The 15079-nt window shown below is 40.7% G+C and overlaps 1 protein-coding gene and 1 long non-coding RNA gene across 2 annotated transcripts; one reads left to right on the forward strand and one right to left on the reverse strand.

The window, feature by feature from the left end:
• Positions 1-1277: 1277 nt before the first annotated feature.
• On the forward strand, positions 1278-9041 carry LOC142490654 (uncharacterized). Its single transcript, XM_075593071.1, has 4 exons — positions 1278-2008; positions 2269-2327; positions 7589-7666; positions 8032-9041. The coding sequence occupies exons 1-4, from the start codon at positions 1278-1280 to the stop codon at positions 9039-9041; spliced, it is 1878 nt and encodes a 625-aa protein (XP_075449186.1).
• Positions 9042-13877: 4836 nt separating this feature from the next.
• Positions 13878-14496, reverse strand: LOC142490935 (uncharacterized). The gene is made up of 3 exons (XR_012800163.1): positions 14423-14496; positions 14265-14331; positions 13878-13899 (listed from the first exon to the last, which is right to left on the reverse strand). It is a non-coding gene; the product is annotated as an uncharacterized LOC142490935 (long non-coding RNA).
• Positions 14497-15079: the final 583 nt, after the last annotated feature.

Raw genomic sequence — 15079 nt, forward strand, 5'->3', positions numbered from 1 at the left:
TTCCTAGCCTCACAGAAGAAGAAAACCAATTACTCAATGCAAAAATATCAAAAATAGAGCTTACGGCAGCAGTAAAAACATCAAAGATCTCCAAAACTCCCGGTCCCGATGGCTTCTCCAATGCCTATTACAAACGGTTCCTCCCGATCCTATCAACTCACCTCCTTAAGTTATTCAATTCTTTCATGAAAGGCTCCCCAATCCCACCCTCCATGACTAGCGCTAGCTTAGCTATAATACATAAAGACGGCAGAGACCCACAACAATTCAGAAGCTACCGCCCTATATCCCTACTAAATAACAATCTTAAACTGTACAGTAAGATCCTCGCCAACCGGCTGAACCCAATTTTACCCAGACTGATCAACATAGATCAGGTAGGATTTGTTCAGAATCGCCAGGCCTCTGACAACACATGAAAGATTATATACATAATAGAACAGGTTCTAAAGCAGTTCTGTTGAGTCTTCATGCAGAGAAGGCGTTCGACAGAATAGACTAGCTTTTTCTAGATAATACAATGAAAAAATTCAGCTTTAATGACACATTCTTAGAGGGGGTCAGGGCACTTTACCGCAGCCCCACGGCGACGGTCAAACTCCCGGGAGCTCCGGCAAAGGCCTTTGAGATTAAGAACGGTACGAGACAGGGCTGCCCCTTGTCCCCTCTTCTTTTCGCCTTGACAATAGAACCGTTGGCGGCTAGAATACGGGACAACGCAAGCATCCAAGGCATAGTTATTGGGGCTACCAATTACAAAATCTCATTGTTTGCGGACGATGTTATTCTCACCCTGTCTCACCCTCATACCTCCCTTCCCAATCTACAAAAGGAATTATCCGATTTCGGCGAGATATTAGGCTACAAAATTAATAGCGACAAATCTGAAGCCCTGAATCTCAACCTTGCAGACTCGGAGGTCCAGCTATTAAAACTAAATTTAACTACCGATGGTGTCCTTCATACATAAAATATTTGGGAGTTAATGTATCGAAGGACTACCGCTCCCTATATCAATGTAATTGCCCCCTTTATTTGATAAAATTAGAAAAGATCTGGATAAATGGGAGGAATACCAAATTTCCTGGATCGGAAGGATGATTTCAGTTAAGATGAATATACTCCCGAGGTTATTATATTATTTCCAGACACTTCCGATCAGGGTTCCTGGATCAGAATTGAAGGATCTCCAGAGCAGAATATTCAAATTTATTTGGCATGGAAAAAAACCCAGAGTCGCAAAATCAGTATTAACAGTGCCAAGGAGCAGGGGGGGTATGGGGGTGCCAGACATCGCTCGATACTATCAGGCAGCTCAACTAAAACCAGTGGTCGAGTGGAACTCAGACCCAGACCAGCTATGCTGGCTAAAGATTGAGTCCCAGTATGCCAGAGCGCCTTCTCTGCAAGCAAGCCGATGGGCCTTGGGCAGATACGACAAGGGGACAAGCAAATTCGAACTAGGCACCATGGGCCACACAATGGAGATATGGCAAAAATCTAAAAACAAATTTAAACTCTCGAACGCAGCGTCACAACTCACCCCACTATACAATAACCCAGAGTTCCCCCCAGGATGCGAGACCAAGCAGTTTGATCAGTATGCAAAGACGGGAATTGAGATGGTTTGCGATCTGCTATGTGATAAGAAGCCCCTGAATTTCCAAGAACTGCGAATTAAATTTAAAGCCCCAACCCTGGATACATTTAAATTCCTCCAAATTAGACACTTCCTACAAAAACTGTCCCCCGCACTAGAATTTCCCCCCCTTACACAATTTGAGAGACTGTGCCAGGAAAGCGCACACCAAAAAGGCCTAATCTCACAAATTTACGGGATACTAGAAAAACACGCGAGTCCTGACACACACGACTATATGCACAAATGGGCAGCGGAGTTAAACATAAACATAGACAATGAAGACTGGGAAGAGATATGGGACGCGGCATCAGGAACTTCTGTATGCACTAGTATTAAGGAAAACATCTACAAGATAATGTTCCACTGGTACCTCACGCCAGTGAGACTGCAGCAAATCTACCCTCTGGCATCTGATCTATGCTGGAGAGGCTGTGAACACAGGGGAGACATGGCCCACATATGGTGGCAATGCCCAGAAATACAGAAATATTGGCTCTCTATCCAAAACCTAATAAAAGAGGTCACGGACCTCACAATCCCTACAGATCCACTGATCTATGTACTGGGCAGGCCAATGGATAAAATTGACCACCCAGTATGGAAATTAAACTCCTTCATTTTGACAGCAGCACGATGCTAAGTGGCGCTCTCCTGGAAGAAAACCTCCCCTCCCACGATACAAATGGTAAGAAAAAGATTAAACGAGGTTATGCTAATGGAAAAACTGACGGCATTCCTTAATCACTCAACAGAGCGGTTCTACTCCTTATGGGAACCTTGGCTGACCCACTAAAATTTTAAATACCACAGCCTCCTCCCTAGCCCAGTAACAATGGCGCCTCCAGGGGAGGGGAAACCCATCGTTTTTAAAGGCCTATGACGTCACATTTTCATCATGGTTCCCACGGCCCTGATTGGTTAATTGATATCTGCATGTAATTGCAATGTATTGGCTATGTATTGGCTATGTATTTTGTGGGCAACAAAAGACAAGGATGTTGCTGGCGACGGGGGCTTCTTATTGATGAGGTCAGTAGTACTTTATTTATTTTAATATGCTAGTTAATGTGTTTAATAATGGGCAAATAATCTATTATCCCTATCTGGATAATAGTTATTTTGCACATTATTGTACTGTACAGTAGGTGTTGGGGGGGAGGGGGAGGGTGAATGTATGTATTGAATGTATAGGCCAGGTTTATTTTTTTTACATTCACGGTTGGTTCCTTAGTTCTGCGTGATACCTCTGGAGACCACCTGCGGTATCCTTGGGTATCTCACAGGTATCAGGCTGGTGGTTCCACGGGTGACACCTGCGCGGATGAACCGGTGGTCCCACATCCGTGGGGGCACTGCGGACCCGTAGTGTGTGGGGAAGAACTGCTGGTCCCACATCCGTGGGGGCACCGCGGACCCGTAGTGAGCACTCGTGAGTTCCCCAGACCCCCATGAGAATCACCCGAGGCCCCACAGACACCTGTGGGTCTGACCCGGGGCTCCCAGACATCCGCGGGCCTACCGTGGGGACCCAATTGTGGCCCACAGTGACCCAAGGAGACCACCTGGGGGCCATGGCGCTTGGCGGGACCCACCAACAGGCCTCCAGAACATGTGTGAAACATGTTGCTGGTACCCTGTAGGTCTGTCAGGTGACCCACCAGCCCGCCGGGGACTCGCGTGGGGCTGGGGTATGAACCCTGTATGTAAAAGGATAAATCATGTATTTATGGGGGGGCACGGGGGTGGGTAATGTATTTAATTAATAGAATGATGTTTAATGTGGGGCTGTGTATTGTTTTTATTGTGGGTACTGGGGGTGTGGGGAGGGGGTATTGGCCCCAAGGGTATGTGGGTAGGCCTCCCTTGTGGGTAGTGGGTGAGGGTGGTTAGGCCTCACGCGGTGGGGGGTTAGTGTGGGAGGGTGTGTAGGCCTCCCGAGGGGTGGGTTAACCCCTTAATGACTGTAGCGGTTATTAACCGCTATGGTGATTAAGGGGTTAGGGGACATTACATTGGATGTTTTTATTCTTGTGTATATTTTGCAGCAGCAGAGGGGGCATGGCCAGGATGAAGATGAGGATGGCCTTCATCGTGGCAGCTGGAAATGGGTGAGTGCTATATGTATTTAATGTATTGATTGGTGTTTATGTTTTTTAAATACACAGGGGGTGTATCTTGTTTATTGCAATGTTTATTGGGGGCAAATGTCCCCAATAAACATGCTATTCTGCCTTAACCCCTTCATTGCCTTAGTGGCTATCCGCTATGGTAATGAAGCAGCATTTATGTATTTTAATAACCAATGCGGTTCAGCTCCGGAGTCCCCCTGCACATGTACACTATCAGTAAAAGTTGTTTTGATATGTTTTTATTTTGCCGATGTTTGCGCAGAGAGAGCGCTGTCTCTCTCTCTGCTGCAAACACATTTCGGCAGAAACGGCCTATCGCTAGGCTATCGGGAGCCAGGCTCTTTTATCACCGGCTCATTGGCGTTTTGCTTTCGCAGAGATTCGGCAGGGATCGGCATGGATTCGGCCCTTACTGAATACTGCGAGGTCAAATCGCCAAAATCATGCCTATCGGCAACACTTGCCGAAAGCATTTTTTCGGCGCTTAGTGCATGAGGCCCTATGTCATTTATTAGCACCATTACTCCCATAACTTTGAAAATTGTTTAGCATAGTTGCACGTGCAATTGCAACCACGGCTAAAGATACTTTGTATGATAATACATAATCCCCAAATGGATTAACTCAATAACGACATTGTGGACCAAAACCAGGGCATTTTCACCCTGCACCTACAGATGTTGTGGCTGTGGAGAAAAATGCAGTGACCCGCGGCCCAAACATGGCCCCTCCGATGCAACATGGACAGTTAGGGCCTCATGCAGTAAGCGTCGATTAAGTGAAATCGGCAAGTTTACCGATTAGTCATGTTAATGGCGATTTTTCCTCTCCGTATGCAGTAAGTGCCGAATACATTCAAAATGAACCCGAAAACAAATCCGCCCACTCTCACGATGATTATCCGATCACACACAGGTGTATCGGCGTGCGTGGCGGGGTGCTAATAGGTTGCCCAATCACAAATCTTGCTGAATCAGGCGAAACAAGCATGTATTGGATTGCGCGCCATATTTAAAGGCAACGTGTACTGCTAATCATTCTCTGTGTTGTTGGGAGTGAGAGAGAGAGAGACGCACAGAGCTGGCTGATTGAACATTTGCATATTGACGGAGAGACTTGTTGTGTATTGGGTGAGCTTTGTCCATTGTTGTTTTGTTTACATCTTTGTCTTGTTTTATATGTGGAAGTGTTTCGTGTGATTGGCTGTACATTAGTTGTCTGTTTTTTGTGACTGCTGGAAGTATGCCCGCAAAGCGTGGGAAGAGTGATGCTGGTGGGAGTGGGAGTGCTACTCGTGCGAGTACGCGTCGGAGTGAACGTACTGTTCAGGGGAGTGATGTTGCTGGTGCACCGAGTGGTGTTGCTGGGAGTGGGAGTGCTGGTGCTGGGAGTGGGAGTGCTGTTGCTGGGAGTGGGAGTGCTGTTGCTGGGAGTGGGAGTGCTGTTGCTAGGAGTGGGAGTGCTGGTGCTAGGAGTGGGAGTGCTGGTGCTAGGAGTGGGAGTGCTGGTGCTGTGAGTGCTGCTGGTGGCGCAGTTGCTGATGGGGTGGATGGTGGTGGCGTGCTTGCTGGTGGGCAGCTTTTGGAGGCTCTTCCATTGGAAGAAGGAGAGTCCAGTCAGCACCAGCCAAGCTCTGACCCTAAACCTGCTCGGAAAGAAACGTGTGGAGAAGCCACGTAATCCTCGCTTCAATGACCAGGAAAATACAGCTCTTGTCACTGGCATTCTGGAGCACTATGACAGTATATATGGACATTTACTAGGTAAGTGTACCTTTACATTTATTATTCAAATACATGTGATCCTAGGTCATCTGAGTTTTGTTCATATGCAAATATGGGTTCAGAATATCTTTCTATGTTAATTAGTCTGGAAACACAGCTTTTTATCATGCCTTACAAGGACAACTAAACACAGGCGGTCAATTTGCCATAACTGCATACAATATGAATGCAACCTTGCTTACATGTATAGGTTTAGTAGTGAATGCTCATGTGCTTCACATATTACACATAAAACAGCATGTTTGCTATCTCTTGGAACAGCTAGCAGTGTAGGAAACTGGTGCTTCTATTATTAATCATTTACCTCATATATTTTATATGTTTTTCAAGGGCGGACAAGTTCAGCAAGCAGAAAAGAAATGTGGGACACAATAGTCATTGGTGTCAATGCGTGTGGGAATCATGTGAGGGACAAGCGGAATTGTCACAAGAGATTTGATGATATTAGGTCCAAATTGAAAAAGAAAATACAACACCAACGCGTGCATGCTACTGGCACTGGAGGTGGGCCGACACCACAACGTCTCATATTAAGTCCATTGGAGGAGCTGCTTCGGGCAAAATTACTTCCCGTCGTCGTGGAAGGCTTACCTGGTGACCGTGATATAGGAATTTACCCCTCACAATTTCCACCAGCTGAGAAATATTACTGTACTAGGCGTGTCGTTGCTTACAGTTATTTTGCATAGTTACACTGCTTTTTATACTGTCTTCACAATATAAGCATACCTGCATCTATATATGTATATGTCTGATTCTGTATATATATATATATCTCAAAATAGACATATATGTTGTAGTCCTACTAAAAGCAGTAACTAATATAGCACGTGCCATTGCGTGCTCATTTACATGTGAATTCCCAAAATGCATTGCTGCAGTGGAAGCAATTGATGGTGGGCGAAGATGGGGAACAACAGGGTAGTACACATGTGTAACACATGTTATTGAGAAATTATTACTAGCTACAGGTACAGAACAGAAATATGTATAATATTATTGTGTATTTTATTTATTTTACTCCGACAAACATGACATTACTGCCTATTTTAAGCATGCATCAAATATATTGCATGCAACGGCCTACAAACATCACTTGCACTAACACATCTATAGTTGTTTATGAAAAGGTCCATTTTTGCTTTAAGTCATATACAGACAGCATAATGAGGCACACGTATCATATTTTATGTCATTGTTTTCATAACTTAAAAACTGCACACGACTATTTAGCTCATCTACCATTGTGTTAAAGCAGCTGCAATTAATATCTCATCACAGCATACACTTCAACAGAGGGGGTGGGGTTCAGCACACACACTAATTACAGCCTCATTTTAGGGTCAACTTAGTTCACACCATTTTCACCTGTTTCAAGTAATTGAAAGGTGTGGCTGATTAGGCTTTTTGGGGAAGTGAATACCGTTCTTACAACCTGACTAGCACAACTGAAGTTAATCACACTCATTTGAAAGCTTCACTTTAGCTACTAAATGCCCCAACAACTCATTACTTATCAAAGCGTACGTCACACATTAGTTCACTCATATCTATAGTTGAACTACTATCAACGACACATTATCACACACAGCATGTGTTGTCTTGTTGAGTCACAGCCACATTCAGGTGTGCCACATCTTATATTAATGTACCACACATATCCTCTACCAAAAACAACACTTTTTGCAATATGACCACCTTCATGATAACCATTGTGAATGGTCATCTCATGATAGTTATGTACATTATGATACTGATATCACTACACAACATATGATTTTTATGTACAAATTTTATCTATTTATCCTCACGCATTACTGCAGGAACATAGTATGTTTTATCTTAGGGAACTCAAAAGTTCTAAGTACACAGGCATGTACATTGTTATTACAACTATTTATGTTCACTTTCACACACACATTTTGGGTTAAGGAAATGATGCTGTTAGGTACTCATAAATACAGAACATACAATAACTGTTTGTTCAATATTTACACATGTAAATGTAAAACTTATGTTATTGTTATATATAGTTGCCCCTGAAGGACATGTGTCACCTGAGACTGAACAAGTGTCTTCACCTGGGTCAGCCAGCTCAACACACCTAGAAGGTGAGTGTATCAGTTGGTGGCCATATAATATGTGCTCTTCTATATGTTATGTTGTCATGTTCATTATTTGTTTTGCACATCTTCTTTAAATAGGATTACTTAATGTCAGTGAAAATGAAGTGTAAGGCAACTTGTATTGTGTTAGTGATGTTAACTATCATGTAGGAGTTGTGAGTTTACAGCAAGTTTTCATTCACTCATATTTCATACTGAGTCCAAACATTATTCTTAAGTCAAGGTAGTTTTTAATGTGAGGTTATAAAACGTATGGAAACATGTTAGTTGTTACTTATGACACAGTACAATTACATAGTAACACAGCAGAGATTAACATGCCATTTAATAATGTGTACATTTATTTGTAGAACATGATGAAGAGGATTTTGATGATGATGATGATGATGATGATGATGATGATGATGATGATGATGATGATGCCGCCGCCGCCGCCATAGACACACAAATACAAGCAAGTGACCATGAAGAGGTTCCAATTGAAACTGTTTTACCGCCAAAACGTCCAGCAAATACCACATATGATGCAATTGTAGCTTCTGAGGGAAAAATTGTGGAAGCAGAAAATCGTCGCCATTCTGACCTGATGACAGTGCTGGAAAGGATGATTGCACTGCAGGAAGAAACAGTTTCACAATTGGCACATCTCCACAGAGTCTTCATTGAAGTGCCTAAACAGTTGCAAAAAATCAACACCTCATTCGAAGCATTAGTTGTTCAGCAAACACAAGCTAATTACTGGAGAATGACTAATGTACCACAATTCAACACCTCCCAGCCAGGATCTGTTCATGCAGGTCAGTTTTCACCACATTCATCTGATATTCATTCACCAGGCCCAAATGTTACCGGTCAAGTAGCAGACATTGCTGTGCAGGTTCCTGATGACATCCTACCGCTGCCATCTGTACAAATTCAGCAGCAGACACCTACAAAGGAGGCGACAAAAACAAAACAAGACACACATGAAACAGACCAACCATCACTTGTGCAGTGTCTACCAACTTGCTCACATGTGTCAGTGGGCACAAGCCCTGTCCGTGAACAGTCACTACCCAAAAGCCCTGTAGGTGAGTCACTGGCCAAAAGCCCTGTAGGTGAATCGCTGCCCAAAAGCCCTGTAGGTGAATCACTGCCCAAAAGCCCTGTAGGTGAGTCACTGGCCACAAGCCCTGTAGGTGAGTCACTGGCCACAAGCCCCGTAGGTGAACAGTCACTGGCCACAAGCCCTGCCCGTGAAGTGCCAGAGGCCACTCAAAGTGGCTCTGTTGTGCCTAAAGTTGGTGGCAAAAGAAAAAGGAAAATTCAAGAGACAACAAGCAGGCCTGTTACTCGCTCGCAAAAGGAACAAAAAAAATAAATGTTATAATTCAGAAAAGATGTCTTTGGCCTTGTTTTGTTGACTTCAGATTATCTAATTACTATTGTATGTATGCTGAAGACTGTGTTGTTTCCAAACTTTCAAGTATGTTCTTGTACACGTGAAGTTTTGGAAATGTTAACACTCCTAATTAATGAATAGTGTTATAAATATTTATGTTTTAATCGTCTGTTCAGTAATGGTCCACCAGGAGCCAGTTGCTAAGTTTAGAGAAGCTGCCATTGACTTTGCAGCAAAACATTGCATTTGGGTGTGTTAATTGATGTAATCATTGCATGTGCATATTATTTTCATGCAATTATAAAAGCACCTATTTAACTGCAAACATCTTTCTTGTACGTGTACAGCAGGATTTTGTGTTAAATATTACTTACCTTTGGTGGCCATTGTAATGTTGTCCTTTAATCATTTATGTGTTCTTGTTTCAAGAACATCTCTGAATTGATACTAATATATATGTAGTATGTATTGATATATGCACACACACACACACAGACACACACTGTGTGTGTGTGTGTGTGTATATATAGTACTATCTAAACTGGTATAGATGTATTTACAAAAAACATACACTTCATGCTTCCTTGTGAAAACACACTATTTTAATAATACAGGCCTAATGTTTGACAACTATACTAAGTGTGAGCCTCTAACATTATTGGGTGCAAACAAATGTTTATTACTTAATTCACTCATGTTTATCACCATTTAAATAGGTTTCATACAAGGCCTACTTACTGCCATCAATATGTTGTGTGTACTCCTGCAATATAAAAAAAATAACTATATATATATATAAAAATAACTATATATATATATATATATATTTATAAATAACTATATATATTTATATATATAAAAATAACTATATATATATATATATATATATATATATATATATATATATATATATATATACATATATATACACACACACACACACACACACACACACTATACATATAGTACAATATACACTTTATATATATATATATATTTTTATGAGAGAGATATATTTATATATATATAGATACACACGTATTTAAACTCATGCAGACAGGTAGTTAACCAGAATTTCAAATACACACAGAAATGTATGTGGGAAAAAAACATTTCATTTTGCAGTTGTGTGTATTTACTGATATGGCTGTCTAAGCACTATTTTCACACAGTGCTCTTTGTTATTTTTATAGAAAACTCAATGTTACTGAAATAAGTGTAGGAATGTTTTCACAAATGAGATAAAAAAATGATACATGTTTTTCCCACATTCGCCTATCACTAACCACAAAACTTAAACCAATTAAAAGGACACATCCAATTGGCGTTTGAAATAAGGAGTAAAAGTAGTTACTTTTGTTGACCTTGAAAACGAAACACAGGAATTTGTTAGCCATTGAGCAGAATCATTTTGATGAGCAAAGAAGACAGAACTGCACACATCTTTTGTGCTACTCTGACATGGCTGATGAATTCGTTAACAATATGAATCCCCTCTTAGGTTATAAGTACATGGTTTCAGAAGCAATTTTAAACAGTCGCGGACACAAAGCAAGCACACGCCAAATCTATGATTTGATTCAAGCTAAATATCCTTATTACCAAGACCGTAGGCATGCGCGGAATTTTAATTCCTCAATAAGATTCACTTTATCAACTAATGACTTTTTTGAACGTGTGCAGGATAAGCTAGAACACACCTATGGTTTCTGGAAGATTGCAAAGGAAAAGCATTTTACCCTGAAAGAGGGCACATATATTGTTGTGAAAGGCATATTTATTCCTAATGCCAATAGCAATGGATCCGCTACTACTGTTCCGTGTGAATCGATACCTGCTGCAATATCTGCACCCTCCATTCCTGAAACCCACATTGTACAACAACAAAACTACTATGATTATGTACCAAGCCTTTCAGCTGAAAATGCATTGGAATGGGAACCAGAAGAAATGAACCTACCTCCCGACCAATTGTTTGAAGAAAGCAGTGGCGATTCCTATGAGCGCTTCATGGAGGAGATGTGTGTCATACTGGATTCAGCGGGTGGGTCAAGCGTGGATGAAAATGCCTTGCATTTCTTGAGCGACCAGTTGCAGCCAGACGAACAGTTAATTCTAGAAGAATGGTAAATATAACAACCGTTATGCGTTGACTGTGCGTTTAAATGTTTTTTTTTTTTTTTTTTTTTTAACCACCATTTTCCCTTTCAATGCGTGGATACAGCGTAACATTGCAGACTGCATAACATGTAGCGATCACAAAGAAATTGTTGCCGAATACAATATAGTATAACCTGAAAGAGTAGTACACATTGCTGACGGAATAAATATACGTACTTTCCTATCCCTTTAACCATATTAGCAATATTTTAACATAACTCTAACACATACCTGTTTTGTTATCATGCAACATTTAAAAGCGGGTCCACCACGTATGACGTGGGACCCTTGTCATGGGCCAAGGCGTCCTTAAAAAGGATTACGGATGTAAGTCCCGCCCCCAAGCGACGTGCGCGCCTCAAAGCCTATTGGCTGTCATGTTTTGTTATAGTAACGGTAACTGCAGTGTGTCATGTGTGCGGCTCAGTGTTTGTAGGCGCCAACTGGGCGTTAGCTGAATGTTAATTGAGTGGGAGGAGTGTTAGCGTGCGTTTCACGCTGGTTTAACATGACGTCACACGTATTGCATTTGCGCATTGTGTTATCGGCCGTCCTTTCTGTCCAAACACGTCTGTTTAAAAAGAATACAGATGTACTCGTTTAGAACGAATGTAGTTTCGTATTCATTGTATTTGAAATAAAGATTTTATGTTTAATTGTATTTTCAAGATGTATTGAACGCACAACGTATGCTTTGTTTTGCGCATGCGCTAACAGTTAGTGCAGCCAAGCCTGAAGTGCGTGCGCACACTAAGATGTGCGCGCACATTTTTCAGTATACAGGCAACGTTCACATCATATACATAGTTATGCCTGCTACAAATTTAAAGAAACATTACATACTGATGTACACTTGTACTTCTAACATATAAGTGAGTGACGTGTGTATGTACACAATCATATAGAGCTGTGTAATGCGTTGTCACGGATACATATATAGTAAGGTGCCATATTTGACCATCATGTGTTTGCTGTATTTCAGAGATGTCGGGGAAGATACAATCGGATCAATGTATGATTTCAGAAGAGTCTACCTTTATATGAGATGATTGTGAGGAGGAGCCACCGACTACTATACTACATATGGAACTAATTTTATATTGCTTGCAGCGCTTATTAACAAACAATTAAAAATGTGATACCCTTATGCCTATATTGCATAAGCACTTAATTAACATAATGATGTTGCAAAATAGTGCCTCATGAATTTTTATTAAGTGTTCTTTAATGACTACTATCATTTTATGGCATGGTGTGTTTTATATATAACAACCATTCCCACTCTGCTAACACATTTGTGAATTCTATTGTGTAATGGAACGTATGACTGTCGAAACTATGTAACAATAATAATAATAATAATAATTATAATATGAGCATGTTCATGTATAGCGCTGCTAGTTGTACACAGCGCTTTACAGACACATTTTTCAGGCTGAGGTCCCTGGCCCGTGGAACTTACAATTTATTTTTTGCCGCCTGAGGCACAGGGAGATAAAGTGACTTGCCCAAGGTCACAAGGAGCCGACACCGGGAATTGAACCAGACTCCCCTGCTTCAAAATCTCAGTGCCAGTGTGTGTCTTTACTCACTGAGCCACTCCTTCTCCCAATGTAAAGGACACTTACAACCAACTAGCCATTTATTGTTAAAAATCTCTTGTTACATGGGTATGTTGATAAAATGGTTTGGGACTGTAGCAAATAATGTTATTGGCCAGATGTTGTGGTCCCCTACAATGCATGATGTTCTGATTATGACATCAACATCATGTAATGAAGTACGTTTCTGTGTATATTTCATTAACCTAACTAACTATAGTTTACTGTGTTTATTAAACGTTCTAAAAATACATAGTATAGTCAATATGATGATATAAGCTACCATAATAAAGCTGGTGTTATCATTTGTCGGTGTTATACATGGATCCTACACAAATTGATACAGACACAAACAGTTGTCTTACAAAGTGTGTCTATGCTAATGTGCACGTGATTGACGTTACAATTGTGAGAATACTTGATAATTATCATCATGATAATGATGAAGTGACGTGATTTATATAGCAAAAATATTACCAACATTGTCATATTGGTAAATTAGAAATGCTAAATGACAGTAACATTTGCAACAAAATTGTGTTTTCTGTTAACAGTTTTACACTTGGTACATGTAGGACACATCCACACACGTGTGACTTATACATACACATGTCACAAATGTAAATTAATGTTGACTATTAATTCCTAGCATTAAAAAACACCTACATTGCTAAATCTAAGATGTAGTACGCATAGTTGTGATTACAGGCATTCATGCATGGAGTGTTATGATCAGTCAATTTCATCCGTGATGAATGATCTCCCGTAAGTAAACACATAAGTACAGTTATCCCCTTTTCTCCAAACATCTCTATATTACATTAATGGAATTTATAAGGAAACATACATAAAATGTGATGAAATGGGAGTAATCATTTTCTAATACAATGCACATGAAAGCTCAAGAGTAGCTAAATGCATATACATGATACAGAAAGTACATGTATGTTACATTTGTGTTAAAACCAATCTGTAGGGTTTTTACTTCAAATAATTATAGGAAGATTGAGGTAGGCACATCTTATGAGAGATGTCAGCAAATATACATACCATGATCAGTCATACTGGAGATATACCTATAATGCAAAGGAACAATATATAAATTGCAAACATTGACATGCCATCTTCAGTACCGTAAACAACACAGCAAAGTGTGTATTTGGTGTTAAATGTGCAACACCATGTATATTTAATCACATTCAAAATGTAAATCAGCCTGGTGTACACATCATATGGATGTACATGTTACACTGCACCAATAACATTGTATGTAAGCATACTAGAAGCATGAATGAGTATGGGCATAATATGTGTATTGTGTTAGCATAAGGAACAACACAATGCTAAAATATTAGTGCTTTGTTACCCCAGTTGTATTCACATACACACAACTAAAGTACAATTGAAGAGGGATTATATAACCTGTGCAACAATAACATACCGGTGCCACATCCCTTTGTGCACACAGCAGAGAAAAGAAAGATGTGCAACCCATATTCATCTGTGTCCTACCAGAAGGGTATATAAAAAAACATTATTGTTAAGATAACATAATGTAACTATCAAAGTATAACTTGGAACATATATGTTTTTACTTACAAGAAAAAAATGAATTGATGAGATTCTGGCGTGTCTGGCCACCACTGGCTGTTTGTTCATTTTCAGCAGCTACATGGGTGGGATGCTCGTCTACCAAAGGCTCAGCTAGGTCTGATTGTACATTGTGCCTGAGTGCAACATTGTGCAAAATGCAACAGGCAAGGATAATATCAGACACTTTTTGAGGCTTGTATAGAAGAGCCCCACCAGTTCTGTCCAGACACCTAAATCTGGTCTTGAGTAGGCCAAATGTCCTCTCTATAACAGATCTTGTAGATATATGGGCTGCATTGTACCTCTCCTCTGCTTCAGTTTGAGGGTTTAGCACTGGAGTCAAGAGCCACGGCCTAATTCCGTATCCTGAGTCACCTATAATGAATGGAGCACACATAAGCTGACATTAGTGATCAAATTGTACAATGCCAACATTCCTAAATAAAAGTGTGTTTTGAGTTAGAACATGTTAATGTGTACTCACCCAGCAGCCAACCATGTTCAAAATGTCCCTCTTCGAACGCATGGAAGACTGAAGAGTTCCTCAGGATAGAGGAATCGTGACTGGAACCAGGGAATTTGGGTACCACATGCATTATCCTCATCGTGGCATCACATACCACCTGTACATTGAGTGAATGGTAGTGCTTCCGATTGCGGTAC

The sequence above is a fragment of the Ascaphus truei genome, chromosome 3, assembly GCF_040206685.1.
Source record: "Ascaphus truei isolate aAscTru1 chromosome 3, aAscTru1.hap1, whole genome shotgun sequence".
In the NCBI taxonomy this organism is placed as follows: domain Eukaryota; kingdom Metazoa; phylum Chordata; class Amphibia; order Anura; family Ascaphidae; genus Ascaphus; species Ascaphus truei.